Consider the following 19,916-nt stretch of genomic DNA (forward strand, 5'->3'; position numbering starts at 1 on the left):
AATCCTAAAACTTTGCATGAAATGGACTTTCAGGAAACACAGGCTTCTACAACTAATGCTGACCCCTCTAAAGACCTGTTCATTTTAATTAAATAGCTGTAATTATCCTTGATATAAAGTATTTTCCTAGATCATATAAACTTAAATGTTTGGGTTAGTTTTCATTTTTCTGAGTTTTAGAATGCCCAATTCTCACAAGAGCCGGCCTTTAAACCAATTAAAAAGAGCTCTTCCACAAATTAATTTTAGCAGTATCATCCGGAGGTAGAGAAATTATCCTCCATTTACATCACATGTGGACACACGAACAAATTCGCAAGCTAGACGCAAACAAAATGTTATAGCCTTTGTTCTAGTGGTATCTGTGGAGAACACATTAAAGGCCTAATTTTCATATATCTCCTTTTTACAAATCGAATTACAAGACAGCATTAGGATTTATGGATCTGTTAGTCATTTTTCTCCAGAGTCTAAGGAATACTATGGCCAGGCAGTGTAGCAGCAAGAACAAAGACCACCTTATTTCTTTTCAGAGGTTCATAACTCAACGTTCCCCAGTCTGGGGGTCGGCGGGATATGGCCCAAAGGGCTACATTTGGGAATTGAATGGTCATTTTCCATTTTCCAGTTAGAACAGGGCTGGTTTTATCATAGGATATGGAAAGCATCAGGGACAAGCAAAACAAATGAAGCCCAGAGGACCTCTGCGAGCCTCGGCTCCTCCCCAGAAGTCCCGGCCTCCCGAATGAACAAGCGGCTTCCTGACCACCCCTTTCTGCATCAAGCAAGAAAAAGGAGGCTCAGAGAGCCAAACCAGGGAAGAAGGAATCAGGGGCTGCTGCACACAAAGTACTCACCAACAGGTTTGTCCACACTGAAACCCTGAACCGGTTCCTTGCTGCCAGAGCTGAAGGCTGAAGGTCAGAGGCACCCAGGCATGGTGGGGCCCCGGGACAGGCCCTAGGATGAAGAGGCTACGCTCGGCCAGCCACTGGACTCCCATTGCCAGCTGGGGGCCACACAACCCAGGCAAAAACTCCCAGCTGGCTCTTCAGCTTTGTAACCAAACCCACGTCTCCGGCCCGAGGCCCCTTGGAGCCAACCGCTGAGTGGTCCAGGCTGCAACAAGGATGTGACAAAGAAAAGGGTATTGGAGAGGCAGCCAAAGGAGGAGACCGGAGGGCAAGACTCCAGTCCACCTCCGGGAAGGAAGGAGAGTCAGGGACGTTTAAAGGCAAAAAGGAAAGAGGTGTGAGTAAGAAGCTGCAGCTGTGCTTAGTAGGTTCATTAACCCTTTGGCTGCCGGCATCAAACTCACCATCTTACAGCACTTGGGCCTATACATTTCAGTTGAATCAGTGCAAGCCTCGGCCGCTCTCCTGGGCCACCAGAATTCTTTGTACAACGCGTTTCCTACCAGTGATGTGGATGTGCTCACCCGCTGTCACTGGCGCCTGAGCACAGGCTCTATTGATCCGCACGCTGTGCAAGGGTAGAACTGGGAGTGCGAGGATGTGGGTTCAAGTCTTAACTCTGCCCTGTTGTCTGAGGAACTCCCAGTGCTTTTATGTTTGCTGTGGGGTGTTTGTAAATACTTCACATGGGACTAAGGATTAAATGAGAAAATGAAGAAAAAAAGGCATTTTGTCAATTTCAAATAAGGCAACTAGTGGTAGTGCATGATGATGGTGTCCGAGCTCATTTGGGATTTTAGTTCTGGAGAAGTCTCACTTATGAACCAGTTTAGCTGGGGATCGCCCACTCTTAGGATTTCTCCAAGCCTTGCTTGGGATCGCCTGCCCTCAGTCCCAGAGCCTGGAGCACCACTGTGCCCCTTCCAGCAGAGAGTCTCACAAGCATACCTGGCCATCACCTTGCTCAGCCAACGGTTCCAGGGTGTCGTAGGAATTACACATTTCCCAGAGGCAGGACTCCAGATGAGGGTTCTGATAAGAGGGGGGCCCACACAACCCGGGCAAAAACTCCCAGCAGACTCTGGGATCGATTTCTGGGAGTTACACTACTGGTCAGGGGTCCTCTGTCCGTGCCTGGCAGGTGTTGTGGTGAAGCCATACTTGGTATAGAGCTTACTGCTGTCTAGAAGATTGGAGAACTTGTAGTTGCCTACACAGGTGCCATTGAGCAAGAGCTTGAAGTTGGCCCAAAGCCATGAGGAGATGACAGGCAGCATTCCCGGAACATGGAGAAGTGGCCCTGCCTAGGGAAGGACTTAGGGACCAGGGCACCTGGAGGCCACCTGGATCTCTAGCTCTTCAGTTGCCTGTGGCAAGGCCCCAAGATTCCCCCTTCTCCTCCCAGTGAATGCAGTTATTAACCTTTAGTTTTATGGTGATGCTTACCATCTGCGTTTGGTTTCATCACAGTTCTTTTGATCAGATGGGGGTAATCAGGCCCCATCAGTCCCTGTATATTGATTCTTGGCTGAGGATGTTTCAGCCCCACTTGTGCCAAGCAGACAAGGCTGACCAAGGCCTGGGGAAATGGAAGCTAATGAAGACCTAAGGGATGGGCTAGGCCAGGGTTCATAAGAATAAGGAAAGAAATGGTAGTTATAATTTGTCAAGTGCCTCCTAAGTAGTAATGTACACACATCATCACATTTATTCCCAACAATCCTATAAAGGAGATATTCTCATTTTGCAGATGAGAAAATGGAGTCAGTGATGTGATTTTGTCTTTGTAAATTATTGACTTCTCTGTTACTAGGGAGAAAAGCTTGGAATAAATTGACTAGTAATGATAATCTTTAAATGTATTTTTTAAAAGTTATTTATTTTTAAGAAATTTTTAAGCCCCACACCCACTGTGGGGCTCGAACCCATGACCCCAAGATCAAGAGTCACATGTTCTTCTAACTGAGCCAGCCAGGTACCCCTCTTTTAATGTATTTTTGTCAAATAATTTCTCATCCAAATAGGTCTCATTTCTTGTTTCTACTAGATGCAAACCTGTGAAACACTTTCCTCATGGAGGCACTCAGCTGACTGTCTGATGGGTTTCTTCTAGTCCCTGAAGGATCTGATTGTGTACATAAAATATCATAAATACTCATGCACACAAATATGTGCTTAGTGAAATTGTTTCCTATTTGTTGATTTTTTTTATGTAAAATGCACAACAGATCATCTTTGGAATGCCTCAAGAAAATAAAAAGGAGGAAGAGACGATTACTTATTGCCTCCAATGGCCAGCTGGCTGGGGATCGCTGAGAAGTGGGAAGAGAACATGGACGCAGTGAAAAAAGTGATTTATTAGGGCTAGAAATTGTTTCATGGGGTTTGCACTGATATGATGTCTGGGTGGTTTGTCGAAGCTTCCCCCTCATGGGGAGTCCCATCCACCCAGCCCTGACCTGGACGTTTTACCCACACCATCATACCAGTGGGGAATTCTATTTTAGAGAAAGCTGTTGTCCACCTCACACTCTGAGACTGGGCACGCATTCTGTGGCCTGGAGATGGCTATCCCATTTCTTTCCATTCCTTTCATGACTATAAAAGCTGTGAATTTCAAGAGTCTCTTCAGTTAATGTATTCCTAGTAGCCTCGTATCTATTTGAGTTAAGCAATTCAGTTGTAGATACCTCATTGAACACTCTCCAGTTAAATACTTTTGAGTGTCCTGTGATTTTCCTGCTGGGACCTTGACCCAGTAAAAATTCCTGGGAAGAAGAAGAGCACTTTAGTCATAGACTTGGGATTGTTAATTTATTTGCTCTTGTATTTGTAATCTTGAAACACAATCCTATGTGTCAGGTATGGTGTCAAGTGCTGGACATAAAAAGTGTAACATGACATAGACTCCACCTTTCTTTTACTGATGATGTTTTTAGAAATGCCAAATGCATAATCTGCATTCAATCATTAATGCAGGTGCTTAGTGCTACTTAAAGTAAGAAAAGAGACATAATGTATGATACCCCAATCTCATTTCCTTATAGAACACTATCACATCCATACTGGTCATCTTTTATAGAAGCAAACTGTCTTTTTTTCATGCTTCCTAACATTTACCAAACAAATATATCATATTAAGAATAGTGGGTAAATTGCTGAATTTCTAGAAAGATGGTTGAGTAATTCTGGTTAATTAAGCTTTTTGGTTAGTAGAGAGTCACTGCATGAATCACCCATTCTTAAGGACTTACAATAAAATATATATATATATATATTTTTACAACAAGATATTCTTAACACAAAATTATGGTAGACTTTTTGGGGATTGTAAGTTTGAAATCAAATTCCTAGTTTAACATTATAAATGTGGGGGTGGGGTAGAAGAGGCAAGATTTTGTGATGATTTCTGTCTATTTTTTTTTTTAATTAATATTCCATTGTAGAGTCAAAGAACAAGGCTTTGCACCAAGTCGAGCATGTTTGTGTTTGCTCTCAGCTGGATCCAGTTGATAAATCTTAGTGTCAAGATATGTCAAGAGACTAAGAATGGAAGGTTCTGAGGCCCTGGTCCTTCAAATGCCAACATGAACCTCAGGTCAAGAGAAATTCCTGAATGAGTAAAGAGAATTGAAGACAGCTGCATATATGCCCCCTGCTCTGAAAATAGTCTTTCAAGGGTACGAAGATCACATTGCTACTTGCCCTTCATCTGAGCATTATAAATTCAACTTATACAGGGATACAGGTGTAGAAGTTGGAAATCAGTATCACCGGGACAAAGTCTAGATGTTGGCAGGGCTCACTCCCCCCAGGGGCTCTAGAGGAAGATCCACTTCTGTCCTCTCCCAGCTCGGGTGGCTGCTGGCCTCGCTTGGCTTGTAGCCGCATCACTCAAACTTTTCTATGTCTGATTTCCCTCAACTTTCTTATAAGGACACTTGTGATTACAGTTAGGCCCACCCAGGAGAGACTTCCCATCTCAAGATCCTTAATTTAATTTCATGTGCCAAGATCCTTTTTTCCAGGTAAGGCAAAATATGTTCCAGGGAGACCTGCATTCTTTGGAGGCCATTTTCAGCTGACTACACCTATCAAGTTCTGTTTGTTTTGTTTCCTTCTCTCTACTTCATCATATTTAGAGACACGTATGGTGAAACCCCGTTTCTCAACCCCACTTACATTTTGTTTTCACTTCTATTGTGTATAGTTTTGGTAATACCTCTTTGTATCCGGCTCATTTTTCTAAACTCAGGGCTAATGAGGACCCCATTTGACTCTGTCATAAGCTGTGATGATATAAAGCAGTGAGGTCATTATAACCTGCTTAATTTCCTAAATAGCAAAAATTTGCATATATTTACCAATGTAAGTATAGAGTAAGTTTGGGAAAAAAATGGCTGATAATATGCTGACTTTAACACAAATTTATTCTCTTTCCTAGGCATGACCTCTTACTTTTTTCCATATTTTTAAAGATTGCAATAGCAACGTTATTATTGGTAATCTAGAATTCATACCATTCTATCAAGTAGATATCCCACAATTCAATTAACAATTTCCTTTAGTATAGGACATTTAGGTTGCTTAGAATTATTCACTATTATAATACAGTAAGTTTAGGAGTAAAACATTGTGGTGCCTTATGGCAAAAAATTTTAGAGTGCTTGCCAGGTAGAAAATACACTGTGGAGTTATCAGTGTGGGGTTGTCCTTCATGGTCCATTGTCACCTGGGCTGAGCCCTGGTGGGTACAGCAGTGCATGGAGGACTCATGCCTGGTGTCTTGTTCACTTCAGTAAATGACTGCCCTTGGATGTCTGTGTTTTTCATTCACCCTGTGAATGGGCTTCTTAAACTGGGCCCTGGATACTGGAATAAAATATACAACACCTTTCCACATACAGTTAATTCAGTAGTAGAGACATCATGGGGCATCTGGTATGGCTCCATGATGCTTTCTGAATCCCTAAGAAAATGGAAGTTTTTTTTTTTTAAGATTTATTTACTCATTTGAGAGAGAGAGAGAGAGAGAGAGCAAGCATGGAGGTGGGGGGGGGCAGATGCAGAGGGACTCTTAAGCAGACTCTGAACTGAGCATGGAGCCTGAGGTGGGGCTTGATCCCATGACAATGAGATCACGACCAGAGTAGAAACGAGTCAGTTGCTCAAGTGACTGTGCCACCCAGGGTCCCTGAAAACTGAAGTATTAATGAGAAAAACAATGTATATACTTTTTATTCCATAAAAATGTAGCACAGGGAAGAATATGTGAGGAATGAATATGAGCCTAATTTTCCATAGTGTTTACGTCCATTCTTGGTAGGAAATTGGGTGTTTTTCACTCCTTTAGACCACTAGATCACTTTCACTCAGAATGTACATTCATTTAGGACAATTAAAATCATATTTAGAATGTACTGGGTTTTATCCTAGAAGCCTAAAAAACATAATTTTCCTTCCCTGGCATGTTCTCCTGGGAGGAAACTAGGAATGGAGCGGACGGCACAGAAAGCACAATTGGTCATGTCACCCAGGAAAAAAGATGTATGCATAAATACTGCATTCTTCTGAATGACGTTCCTTAACAAAAGGCAGAACAAGAGAGTGAGAGAGAGGGGTTGTCTGGAAAAACTCTGAAAGACTGAGATTAATTTCAGTTTCAAAACTTATCCACTGTGGCTTTCTCTACAAAGCTGACAATATGGATTTTTCCTAGGCACAGAGGTACTCAGTGGGAAATTCAGGATGGTTGCTTTACTTGGGGACTGTTGGATGTGTCTGAGAGTTATCCCAGCCTGTATGTCGTTTTTTCATTATTTTTTTTTTTTGAACATTTGTGAAGGTTTCATATCTTTCTGACATGTTGGAGAAGCCCAACAAATATCTGTTGAATTGAACTGAGTCTAAAGATTTTTTTTAAGATTTTATTTTTAAGTAATCTCTGTACCCAACATGGGGCTTGAACTCACAACCCCTCGGATCAAGAGTCACATGCTCCACTGACTGAGCCAGCCAGGCATCCCGAGTTTAAAAGAATTTTGATCCTGATAGCTGGGCGAATTACAAGATGAGGGAGGGTGATTTCCTGTTGGCAGATAAGTACTCAGACAGGAATTAGAACTGGAAATAGAGGCCAGATTTCTCATTTTATAGAAGGGCAAGTGAGATCAAGAGTTGCAAGGTAGCTTGGAAAAATCTCTCTGGTTGGGGAAGCCGATATTGTCCAGCAAGGAAGCAAAACCCAGCCTGATGATAGATAAGGACTTCTTTACCTATACAGGCAGACCACATGGAGCTAAGAGCCTCCTTGTCCTCTCTTCAGCATCCGTGGGGAAGGTTTCTTGAAAAAAAAATTTTTTTAAGTGTTTTTTATCATGTGCCCTGTTGGCTAAGGATAATGACTAGATTGAAGATATGGTTTTCAAAATAATTTGGACACTCTGATTTAGTGGTATTAGCCGAGGCATGCTGATGGTATTTACACTGCCAACTTAAACTTGGTTAAGAGCAAACTGGGGCTTATACAACTGTTCAACTTTTCATTCTTCTTCATGATATTTGCATTTAAAAAAATCATTTTATTTTTATCCTCTTTATTTATTTATAAAGATTTTATCTATTTATTTGACAGAGAGAGAGACAGCGAGAGAGGGAACACAATCAGTGGGTGTGGGAGAAGGAGAAATAAACTCCCTGCTGAGCAGAGAGCCCAATACGGGGCTCGATCCCAGGACCCCGGGATCATGACCTGAGCCAAAAATGCAGATGGTTAACTGACTGAGCCACCCAGGCACCCCTTTTTATTCTCTTTTATAAAGGAATTTGCAAAGGAAGGGACAGCTGATGAAAGGATTCCCTACTACCTAAGTGGCTCTGAGTAAGAATTGTAGTAATTCAGTTGAGTAATTGGGCTTTGGGCGCTTCTCTGCAAATTTCAGTTAAGGAACTCTTATCACAATAACCTGAAACACTAAAAGAATGGGACAGTATGTATATCGTTGAAAGGTGCTTTCTGTCCAGCACCAACTGGCAAAGAGAAGCCGACCCTTTTATTCTTACTTTTGATTTAATTGGTGACAATGGCTTTCACTAGCTTTAGATACAAAGTAAAAGAAAATAGGACAAGGAAAGCAAGAGCAGCCTCATCTTTTCTGGGCTCAATCCTTTCTCTGTATACGTCTCTCTCTCTATATGTATCCATACAATCACATAAACTACATTCTCACATATCACCAGAATATATATAACACCAACGACAGTACAATATCATTGCTATCCCAGAGTTGCTAAGCCCTAAATATGTACAGTTTCATTCTGTTGTTAGGAGATGCTTTTGGGTGTTTAAGTCCTTAAAGTCTTTTATTGAAGGGAACTACAAGCACTCTGCTTACAGTCAGATGGTGTCATTGATGAAAACGGTGGTTTTATGTGGTTCTCCAAGCGCGGCACCCTCTGGCATCTGAAGAACTAATTCAAACCTTTCTGCACCTTCCAAGATGGGCTGTCCCAGGTCATCAAGGATCCTCACTTGGAATATCTGCATACGCGCTCCCGGAGCAAAGGCCAGATTTCGGCTGATGCCAACATAATCTATTCCAGCTAGTGGGAAAGGGAAAGTCAATAGTGAGACCGTAGGATTCATTGTCATAAGTTTTCCTTTAGAGGAAAACTTCCTTCAGAGAAAGATAGCATACTTCTACGTACACTGCACCCTCAGAATCATACTTTGTTGGCTCCATCCCCAGAAAGGGGGAGTTTCCATACTCAACCAAATGCCATGATAGTCACTCATCCATGACCATGGCCAGTCCTCTTCGGGGCTCTCCATGTTGAGACCAGGTACATCACCTTCCAAGCACTTCCCCCAAAATCTCACTGAGAGACTGAAGGCTCTCTGCAGGCCACTTCAATTTTTAATAAAGAAGTTTACTTTTTAATTTTTAATTTTTAAGGTCACTATCATGAACTTTATTTTCATTAGGTTTCACTCATTCACCTTAGCCAGATACTTGGTTGATCTTACCACATTCTGCTTGGTTTTACTAAGACATGGAGTTTCTGTGACTTCCTGAATTATTAATTATTTTGTAAGATGGGTCACCTGATCCTATAACTTCTTTGCTAGTTATTTAAAAAGTCATCAAGTGTAATGATAGCAATAAATTATAAGCAGTGGAATAAAATAGAAAGCCTTAAGTGATAGAAATAAATGTGTCAATCAAGAAACAGAATATATTGTCTCAAGGTATCTCTCCATAAAATACTTATTAATTGCAAAGGAAGAAAAACAACTTCATAGTGGAGAAATCTGACAGATACCACCTTAACCAAGTGATCAAAGTTAACACCACCATTGATGGGCTAAATGGAGACCGTGTGCCATTTGATAGAATCCAAGGAGAACGCAATGTTATGTCTGCAAACTTTCCTGCCAAAGATGCAGAGCTTGAATCTAATTACAAGGAAACATGAGACAAGCCCAGATTGGGGGACATTTTACAAGACCAAACCCGACAGTCTTCAAAAATATCAAGGTCATGAGAATCAAGGAAAGACAAGGAACTATTTCAGGTTGAAGGAAACTCAACAGACATGACAACTGAACAGAATGGGAGTCTCGACTGGACCCTTTTGCCGTAGAGAATGGGCAACACCTGGCAGATCTCGAATGAGGTCTGAGGACTGGAGTGTGGTAATGTATCAGGGTAATTTCCTGACTTCATGCTTGCATCGGGGTCACAGAGAAGAATGTCTTTGCAGAAACGGCATTCTAAGTTTTCAGAGATGATTGCAAATTTATTGGCAACTTGCTGTCAATGGTTCAGGAAAAAAAAGTGTTTTTTTTCACTGTACTGATCTCTTTTCTGTAAGTTTGAGATTGTTACAAAGTTTTTTTTTTTTTAAAGATTTTATTTATTCATTTGAGAGAGAGAGAGAGCATGAGCAGTGAGGGGGAGCAGAGGGACAAGCAGACTCCAAGCCCAGCACAAAGCCTGATGCAGGATCATGACCAGAACCAAAGTCAGATGCTTAACCGACTGAGCCACCCAGGCACCCACGAAAATACTTTTTAAAAAAAGTCATTAAGGGCGCCTGGGTGGCTCAGTGGGTTAAGCCGCTGCCTTCGGCTCAGGTCACGATCTCAGGGTCCTGGGATCGAGTCCCATATCGGGCTCTCTGCTCAGCAGGGAGCCTGCTTCCCTCTCTCTCTCTCTCTGCCTGCCTCTCTCTCCATCTACTTGTGATCTCTCTCTGTCAAATAAATAAATAAAAAATCTTAAAAAAAAAAAGAAAAAAAGTCATTAAATAATTATGTTAAGAAAAATAAAAAAAGATTACACTGAAAATTGTAAAGGCAGAAGAGTAAGGGAGAGAGACCTTGGGATCTTCTGCACGATGGTTTGGATCTTGAGTCCACTGCTTATTTGCACAAATTATTTAACCTCCTTGAGTCTCAGTTTCTTTAACTGCAAAATGGGGGTAATTACTTCTACTTTATAGAGTTGCTGAGAAGATTAGAGATAATACAGCAAGGATTCTAGCACGGAGTCTGGCAAATAATAGGCATCCGGTACAAAGAAATTATCATTATTATTTATGTAACAAGTTATAATGGTATAGTTACCCACATATGCATAATTATTATTGTGAATTAACCAAGCTGAGCAGTTGCGTTACTTCTATTAGTCTGTCCCTACCTGAGAGCTCCCAGAAGGATCATGACTTGTGTGCAAGGGGAGTTTTCTAAATGAGTTCGAATTTATTTTCCCAAGCACAAGCCAAATAGCCCAATGAGCCAATTAATCTATTTATTCTCATTTCCACAAACAGAGAGTAAAAAATGATCTTCTCTGAAAATTAAGGAAAAGAAAAAAAGGGAAAAAAGCAAAAAAAAACCAAAAAAAAACCAACAAACACCCTTGTAAGCATCATTACTAGTTTCATGTACCATATGCTATCATATATTCACTGGAGGGTTATAACCTGCAAATTCTTCTAAGAGAAAGTGCTGTGCTCTAAACCCAACTGGCTCTCTTTATTGTCCTTAACTTTCTGGGTACATGCGGCAAACATTTTCAGAGGTAAATGCCTACTTTATTCTCATTATGCCTCATTACTTCATATAGGCTTTTACTTTACTGGGTTTTATTTGTAGGATTTGTGCTTTTCTCTTAAAATATTCTCATTGTCTTGGATATAGATGATGCTAGTCCTGAACTAACTGACTGCTCATAACCCAGAAGACTAAAAAGTCTCAGGTGGTAAATGAGAAAATGTGGGTGGAAATTTCCAATTCCACCACACCAATGCAGGTGGAAATTTCCCCTTCTTTTCCTGTTGCATTTTTCTACCTTTGGGGTTCTTTTATTTTTTGGTAGAGCAGCTGACTGGCTCCCCAGAGGAAGTCTTATTCAGAACCGTCTAGCTCCTCTTATGGCTAGGCCTTGATTGTCTGTATCAAGAGAGGCTAAGGTGAGTGGGACATGAGGACATGCTGCTTGAAGCCAAGGAAAATGCCTGAGTCCGGAGTGCAAACCTTCGATCCTTCTAACATCTAACAGGGGCCTGGATGTTCACAGAGATGGGCCTTGCTCAGCCATTAAAGGGATATCCTGGTCTGAAATCCTGTTTATGAGCAATCTACGGTATCTACAAATATTCTGAACTTTTTTGGAAAGTTATTTTGGGTCCGTGACAAGCCAGTCACGGAATAAATCATAGAGGTTGCTTTTTGAATAGTCTATTTATTTTATAAACAGCAGAAGTCATTACCTATGCGGACCGTTTATGTGCTCAGATAAGAAAAACTTAAAACCAGAGTCTATCAACACAGACCAGGCACACTACACTTGAAAGACTTGTTGACAGACTATGCCCCATCCTATACGTAGATCTTGATAATGATATAATTTGATAATGATAATGATATAATTATAATGATATTTGATAATGATATAATTTTTAAATGGCCCTCTCACCTTCTGCTGCTGCTGGCTCTGTCTTCCTGGAGCGCACAGTGACAGACGACGCGTGGGAAAGGTCTGGGCCTGTCCTCCAGACATGGATCTCCACGGAGCCAGCACTTTCCTCCACGTGATACTCAGTGTTCCCAAAGCGTAGGGTAGGCTCTGGGGAGGCATCAAAAGACAAACTAAGAATACCTCAGCCCTCCAGGCCAACTATCTTGTTGGCTCCTGTGACCCTAAGTATTTGTCACAATCATCAGACTTGACAGATCCCACAGGCTCAAGGCAAAAACAACAAAACATACACACATACACACAAACCGTGTCACAAATCTGACTCCAGGAGGTGCAGTGAGATAGCGTTGGTTAGAATTCTGTTCATTTTTCTGTTTCAAGAGATTTCTGTCATATAAAGAAACTTCCCTATTGGGGAAAACTGGCCAGCTAGCTGTAACTCAGGCAAGTCAGCTATTATTTGGGAAAAGATGGTGGGGGAATTTAGAAGGATTTTTCTCAGGAGAAATTGCCCTTTATGTTGAGGGACAGTCCGACCAGGGTTCTGAATTCAGAGACTGCTGCCATTTTCTTTTCTCATGATATTTGTTAATCACAGGGAATGGACAAAAATCTGGGAGGAGGCAGGGTTCCATCAGCTGAGATGCCAGAAAGCTCCCCTGGAAGCAGAGAAGGGACTCCCCAGAAAGAGAAGTTTGAAGGAAGCCAGAGTGGGCATCAGACTTTGGCGAGGTGAGGGGGTAGCGGTGTACATTTCCTGAAGAGGGGGAAGTTTGACAATTAGAAAGTTGGGGCTTTTACAAGGATATCTGTTTATATCCAGCTTTCCGTGTTTCAGAAAGTAGCCTATGAACCTAGATGACTATTTAAACCTTGCACAAAATCTAGCTGTTATACTAGATGTGCTGCCATGAAAAGATTTGAAACAAATGTTTGTTTAGACTGTGAAATATGGAGGCAAAAAAATGAAAAAACTAGGAAGCAGCTTCACCACAGAGGAATGACCCTTGATGGTAAACGGAAAGTTGACATCATAGAGATGACAACTTTGCAAGCCTAATGCAATAGAAAACATCTGAGTTAAAGTAAAAAATGTGGAAGGTAGAAACCAAGGTAATAAGTATTATTTGCTCAGGATGTATGTTAGTAGGTCTCTTAATGATGAGGAAAGTTTTACTGAAAGGGTTATCATGATGGACAAGACCTCTCTTTATCCGACTGGAGTCCATTTTTTCTGGAATCACTGGCCACCACAACTGGCCCTGTGCCCTGTTGCATCAAACGGCTCACCATGTACCCAATACACCATGTGTTTATGAGTCTCCACTGTTGCTGGTGATGTTCTCTGAGCTGGAACTCTCTTCCCAAAGTGCCAGTTTCACACATTTCCACTCATTCTTTAAGACTGTTAGTAAGAGTTACCTGCTTTGGGAAGCTGTATATAACTCCCTCAAGAAATCAGGCCTTCTTTACCCCAAGCTTCCTAACATTTTGAATAGCTCTATACCTGCGTGATGGGCCACACTTGCTACTGGCTCACCTTCTCTGCACTCAGAGAAGGGGGGTGGCATCCTCTCTTTTCTTCTTGCCAAGACCTTTCACAGCATCTCCCCATTGCTGCTGATGAATGTTTCTGATATCTCCGAGCTTGGGACAGGAAAGAGTGGGGAGAGGCAAGAGGAGCAGGGAAGTATTTTCTTGTGGGTGTTCTCATGGTGATCCCATTCTCTAGTCTGAGATGATGGAGAAAACGGATTCTGTTTCTCATGGCCACTTTTGTGTGTTCTATGGAGACCCCTCACTCCCACAGTTGGATAGTTCTCATCTGCTGCTTCTTTGATGAGGATGATGCCTCCCTATTCTTGCTGGTCACTTCATCCTCCCTCAACCCATTAACATGGGCAATGCTCCTGCTGAGGACTGTTCACCCCTCTAGATGGCGCTTTTAGGCAAGACCTAAGACAAATTTATTCCGGTTCTTTCCTGTGTGCAAGGCTCACATTTGGTCCATGGCAACACCCCTGCCACCTTGATCAACTCTAGGAATACTGCCTAATCCTGATGCGGCTCCTCTTTTTTGTTCATCCATCAGAGCAGCCAACCAGCTTGCCTCCTATGTTGTGATGTTCCAGATAAAGCCAGACCTCCACTCACTGTGTCCTCCATATTGCACATGACGCACGTTACTTCTCAAATGGTCTCCTTAGAACTCCTTCTCTCCATTTACGAATTCCGGGAAAAGTCAAAATGCTAAAGCTAACAAGCTCACACGTAGTTCTGTATTTTTCTTAGAACGATACAAGCTTCTCAAGGTCAGTGACCATAGTCCAAGTGTCATTACACCCTTAGGGATACAGAGGCTAGTATATAAGTACTCAAGAATTTGTCAAATAGATAATTTTAACTCACTTCTGATATATTTTGAACTTATTACAAAGGCTTTCTTTTCTAAAAAGTTGGGACAAAGTGATCTGTTTTTTAGCACCGAACTTATTCTCTATGGTATCAGGGAAGGGCAAGAAGTAAGAAAGGGAAAACACATCTGGGTCACTTACGCTGCTGTGCAGAGAAAAAAATGGATCAAGTCTCTATGAATATGGTCAGATACCAGATGTAAGAGGAGGATGGTGTCACTTAGAGAAAAAGTTCATGAAACTCTTCTGAGATGCTCTGTGTCTTGAGCATCAGGGGATTTGTTGAAATAGAGGAAACAGTTCCTCTGCGTTGCCCAGTAGTATCTCCAGTTCTCTTTGGCCTCACTCTGTCTGAAGAACTGAGACAGGGGCAGTAATCCCTAAGGGTGGGCACTTATGAGTGTATGATGTTTTGACCACATCATCCTTACATTAAATTGATTCCACAGCCGTAAATGTGTTTTTAATCTCTTTTCAAAGAGAATTCTCTTCTAGTGGAAATAAGGAAGAAGAATATGACAAGTTGGGAAGTGAAGCTCTCAAAAGAGACATGACCATCATTTAATATTAACTCAATGTCCAGATTCAGAGAAATTTCATGACAAGATACAAAAGGGACTTGCAGATGAAGTGACAGGAACATTATTGGTAAACTTTGAGAAACCACTCAGGACAGGATAGATATCCAAATATGGAAGCTAGGAAAATGATTTTTTCAGTTACCTCAGCAGAGAAAATACAATAAAATCTAGAAGCATACTGGTAAGCTTACTCTCTAGAAAAATTCTAGAATGATTTCTGAATTCTTAGAAAAGAAAGAGGTGATGCCTGTGAGTGAATATTAGTTCTTTAATATCAGGCTTCATGTAGTCAAATTCAATTTTTTGTTGTTTGGTGAAGCATCTCCTGAGCATCCTCTCTATGCTCTAAGCACTGTGGTAGCTACTAGGGGTGTAGAGAAAAACGCAGTTTTTGTTGTTGAGGTGTTTTCGGTATGAGAGGGCGGCCACATCCATTTCAGTCAGTTAGCTCCTGAGTGCTTTGACAAAAGAAGGAACCAGCCTCAAGGCTCAGAGGAGTACGGAGAGAAACGAAGCTGTGCTAGATCTGAAGGATGAATGAGAATGGACCAATGGAAAAGGTGGGAGGAATGTTCCAAAGTGGTTAATATGGAAAAGTCATATAAGACTGAAGAAGCCCAGTGTCTGGGGGGGGAAAACAAGCATTTGTTTCTAAGTGATGTATGCGATGAGAGTAAAGAGTTGTTGGGAATCGGTGAGAGAGGAAGGTAGAAGCCAGATACGGCAGGGACATGGACCATTTGAAGTGGGTGAGTCTTTACGCTTTAGACTCTATAGCATGTGGGGACCAATTTTAAGCAGTGGAAATATGGTCGGGTTTGTTGTTGTTATTGTTGTTGTTTCTATATATCGAACTTCAGTATGAGCCACAGATTTAAGGAAGAGTGAAGGTTACCAATTAGGAAGCTTTTGCAATTATCCAGGTAAGACATGAGCATGGTTTGAACTATGCACCAGTATTAAGATTGCAGTGGGAGAAGAATGTGTTAAGTGCCCTGAGCAGCACCCAGTGGTTAGACGTAGGGGGCTTCTAGGATGCTCTGTGGATGTGGGAGTGGGACTGTCAATAACTTAGATGGTAATATAGGAGGGCAAAGAGTCTGTAATGGGGTAAGGGAGGGTCAGATGATGATATGTGATGGGATATCCAAGTAGATAGGTCGAGGGCTTTAATGTGTGAATTCGGGGTTCAGTTCAGGTCAGGGCTGGAGATAAGATTTGTGCGGTTTAGCACATAAGTTGCAGCCAATCCTGTAATAGGTGATATAATCCTCCACATGGATGAATAAAGGGAATTTTAGTGGGGGCATCAAACTTTAAGGGAACTGGTAGATGGGAAAGGGCTCAAAAGAGAGACAAAAAAAAAAAAAAAAGAAATGAAAAGAAAGGAAGGAAGGAAGAAGGGAGGGAGGAGGGCGGGGGGGAGGAAGGGGAGGACAAAACTGATAGCACAAGAGGAATAGAACCAGGAAAATCAAGAGCAGAGAGTAGTGAGAAGAATAAGGGGTCACCATGTCAAATGCAGCAAGCGTATCCAGAAAGACACGTGCAAGCCCACAGTGGCAATCAGTGCAAAATAACCAAAATACATCTTATGAAAGTGCAAGCTTCAAAAGGTGAACTATGGCACCCAAGTTGAAGAATAAGACCTGAAATAAATTTTTCCTACTCGTAAAGCCTATGGCAATTGTCCTACCAATAGCGATGCTCTTCCTTCCGAATGGTTCCTGGTTTTACAGCACCACAATATGTCTCTCAAGTTTTAAAAACATTTATGTGTTGAAGTTTATCTTAGTCCATGCAACGGTATTAACCATATTTAAAAAAAAAGTTGGATGTGCTGATTTCACCAAAGTGACACTTGGATTATGTACCATTTTTCTTTACAATGTTTTCTTAAATCTGTCCTTATTCTGTTAGCTACCCTTTTAATGATGAAGATAATAATCTAGCTGGCAATCTTTATAGGAAAATTTTATGCATGTTATGCAAATCTTATTGCCTCAGGACGAAACTAACAGCCTTCTATGAAACTGGACATCAATTCTTTTTGTAGCAGATTGTAAGTTTTCAAAATACTTGCTAAAAATGGGAAAAAAAAAACCCCATCCTTGGTAGAAAAGCAGAAACCTGTTGTAAGTGTTTATATATAAAACAGACATAATTTGCTAATTAACAAGTGTCCTCAGTTCCCTCCTGACCCTGGTATAGCTCCTGGAAGCTAAAGTCTGAAGCCTAGTGAATGCATATGAAGCCTGCCGTGCATTCAGCTAACTTATTGGCCGTGTTCTCTGGTGTCGGGCCTCATGCAGCTGATGTTTTTTTTTTTTTTTTTTTTTTTTGTTTTTAATTTTTTATTTTTTATAAACATATATTTTTATCCCCAGGGGTACAGGGAGGGTATGTGCTGATGTTTTTTATAAGGGTTCCTGTGGCAGGTAGGGCCAAGATCTTGGGTGGTTATGTTGCTTCTTCTTTTGTACGATTTTTTTCCTTTTCCCTTATTTATTTATTTTTTTTTAAGATTTATTTGTTTATTTATTTGACAGAGAGAGAGAGAGAGAGAGAGAGATCACAAGTAGGCAGAACAGCAGGCAGAGAGAGAGGGGGAAGTAGGCTCCCTGCTAAGCAGAGAGATGGATGCGGGGCTCGATCCCAGGACCCTGAGATCGTGACCTGAGCCGAAGGCAGAGGCTTAACCCACTGAGCCACCCAGGTTCTCATGGATGATTTCTTTTCTTAGCATTACTCCACAGTAGTTCCCCTTACAGAGATATTCCTTTTTTAACAAGGGATATTTGGCATTTGACAAGGGATATCTGTTCTCTGTTTAAGGAAGCAAAACATTTCTCAGAATCTAGCTAAACAGAATGAAAATATTGGATCCCTGAAAAGGTAAAGCACAGGGAATATAGTCAATAGTATTGTAATAGCTGTGTATGGTGACTGATGGCTGCTATGCTGGCGATGAACATAACAACGCAGAGCTGTCAGATCACTGTGTTGTGAAACTAATGGAACATACTATTCTTCCATTAAAAAAAATTATCCAGGGACACGTGGGTGGCTCAGTGGGTTAAGCCTCTGCCTTCAGCTCAGGTTCTGATCTCAGGGTCCTGGGATCGAGCACTGCATCGGGCTCTTTGCTCAGCAGGGAGCCTGCTTCCCCTCTCTCTCTGCCTGCCTCTGCCTACTTGGGATCACTCTCTGTCAAATAAATAAATAAACTCTAAAAAAAAAAAATTATCTAAACTCCAAACCAACCAAACAACAACAACAACAAAAAACCCCCCAAACCACCCATTTCATCCCAATTCTAACTAGAAAAAAAGAACATTTTCCTTCGACTTACTTGAGCACATCTTTAGATTGCCGGACACTGTGTCACCAGTTGGCCTAAATGAAAACATGCTTTTGATACACGATGATGGACGTGACACATCTAAATAGAGAAAGCACTATTGGTATTTAATAAGTGCCCAGACTATGGCCAATTACATACAAAATCGTGACCCTGGAAAACGAGCATACACTTTCCTCCGTAGTTCCCCAAATCGTCAATTTTGTACGACACTTTTTATTCCTGACTGAAATGACAACCTTATTACTACCTGAGATACAATACACATTGGAGTTTGATAAAAGTTTAATGCTTAAAACTGAATTAGGGGAATTACTGTTTCACATCAGTATTTCAAAAGATTATGATCATGTGGTAGGTATGCTAATAACACCGTGGATGTTTTCTCAAGGAGAAGATGAAGTGGTAATATTCAAAGGAGCCATTAGCATCACGAATGGCAAAACCTCTGAATATCTTTACTCTAGTGACCAAAGTGCAAATAGTTCCCACAGTAGTCATTCAAGGACAGCTGCTAAATGAATGCCTGCTGGGGACCCGAAGGGGGAGGAAGCCACTCTTTAGAATTTTACAGAAAGCCTTTTCAGAAATATCATTAATTCTGACCAAGGAGATTAGGATATCCTAGGGCACTGACTCAGTAGAGTCAGTCTTGGGCTAAGGGAACATCACCAGGCTGCCTTGGAAGAGTGTGGCTAGATTAGTATGGTCACATCTGTAGCAAAACTGTTTTGGCTGAAGTTCACTTTGTGTGGAACCCAGAAAAGAGAAAGCAGCTGGAGGAAGAAGGAATAGGCTGCCCCCTTTCAGCCATGTTGAAAGGAAGAGTATTCTGACCATGGACCTTGAGGGTCCAGGATCCCTAGCAGTATTTTCCCAGGAATAGAGGTGTTTCTGTGGCTTGATGGTGTTGCTAAGATCCCACGCTTTTTTTTTTTTTTTTTTAAAGATTTTATTTATTTATTTGACAGACAGAAATCGTAAGTAGGCAGAGAGGCAGGCAGAGAGAGAGAGGAGGAAGCAGGCTCCCTGCTGAGCAGAGAGCCCAATGCGGGGCTTGATCCCAGGACCCTGGGATCACGACCCGAGCCGAAGGCAGCGGCTTAACCACTGAGCCACCCAGGCGCCCCGATCCCACGCTTTTCAAATGATTTCCTGCTTATAAGGTTGCTACCCATGTAGAGTCTCCTTTAAGAAAAAAGATATGTTAACGAATGGGTGTTGGGGTATTTTTAAGCTTAGCAAAGTGTTCAATCTTCAATAAATATTTTAGTATCTGAAAGCAGGTTTCCTGGATTCAACACTTATTAACAGTGACTGGCTCAGAAAAATGTGTAGTGATTACGATTGATTATACTGAACTAAAAGTCTTCCAATTATTTCTGCACATGATTTTTCCCCCCATTCAAAAGCCTCCATGGGTTTGAGAATAGTCTAATTACAGTTCAAGTCAGATGTGACAGAAGGCAGAAGAAAGACCTTAATGACTTTGTGGTTCTATATTAAGTGCACAGTAGGCCACTGCAAATGTTACTTGAATGAATTAATTGCTTAAGTATCTACTAAAATCATTTCAAATAATACTACAAGTTAACAACTGTATCATATACTGGACGTTATGTTGATTTTCTTCCCTTTTTGTTCTATTTTTTTCCTTTTTT

The 19,916-nt window shown here is 41.4% G+C and overlaps 1 protein-coding gene across 2 annotated transcripts in view; it reads right to left on the reverse strand.

The window, feature by feature from the left end:
• Positions 1–19,916, reverse strand: part of FREM3 (FRAS1 related extracellular matrix 3) — a 109,772-nt gene that overhangs the window by 18,678 nt on the left and 71,178 nt on the right. The window contains exons 7-8 of one of the 2 annotated variants that reach the window (XM_032332391.1): positions 11,897–12,046; positions 8,300–8,516 (exon numbers count right to left, since the gene is read on the reverse strand). In XM_032332391.1, coding sequence (XP_032188282.1) covers positions 8,311–8,516; positions 11,897–12,046 — 356 coding nt within the window. In that variant the 3' untranslated portion in view covers positions 8,300–8,310. Of the gene's footprint in view, positions 1–7,670; positions 8,517–11,896; positions 12,047–19,916 lie in introns of those variants that run through there. The other variant, XM_032332390.1, reaches the window with a different exon arrangement.

This window comes from Mustela erminea, chromosome 2 (genome assembly GCF_009829155.1).
Source record: "Mustela erminea isolate mMusErm1 chromosome 2, mMusErm1.Pri, whole genome shotgun sequence".
Lineage (NCBI taxonomy): Eukaryota > Metazoa > Chordata > Mammalia > Carnivora > Mustelidae > Mustela > Mustela erminea.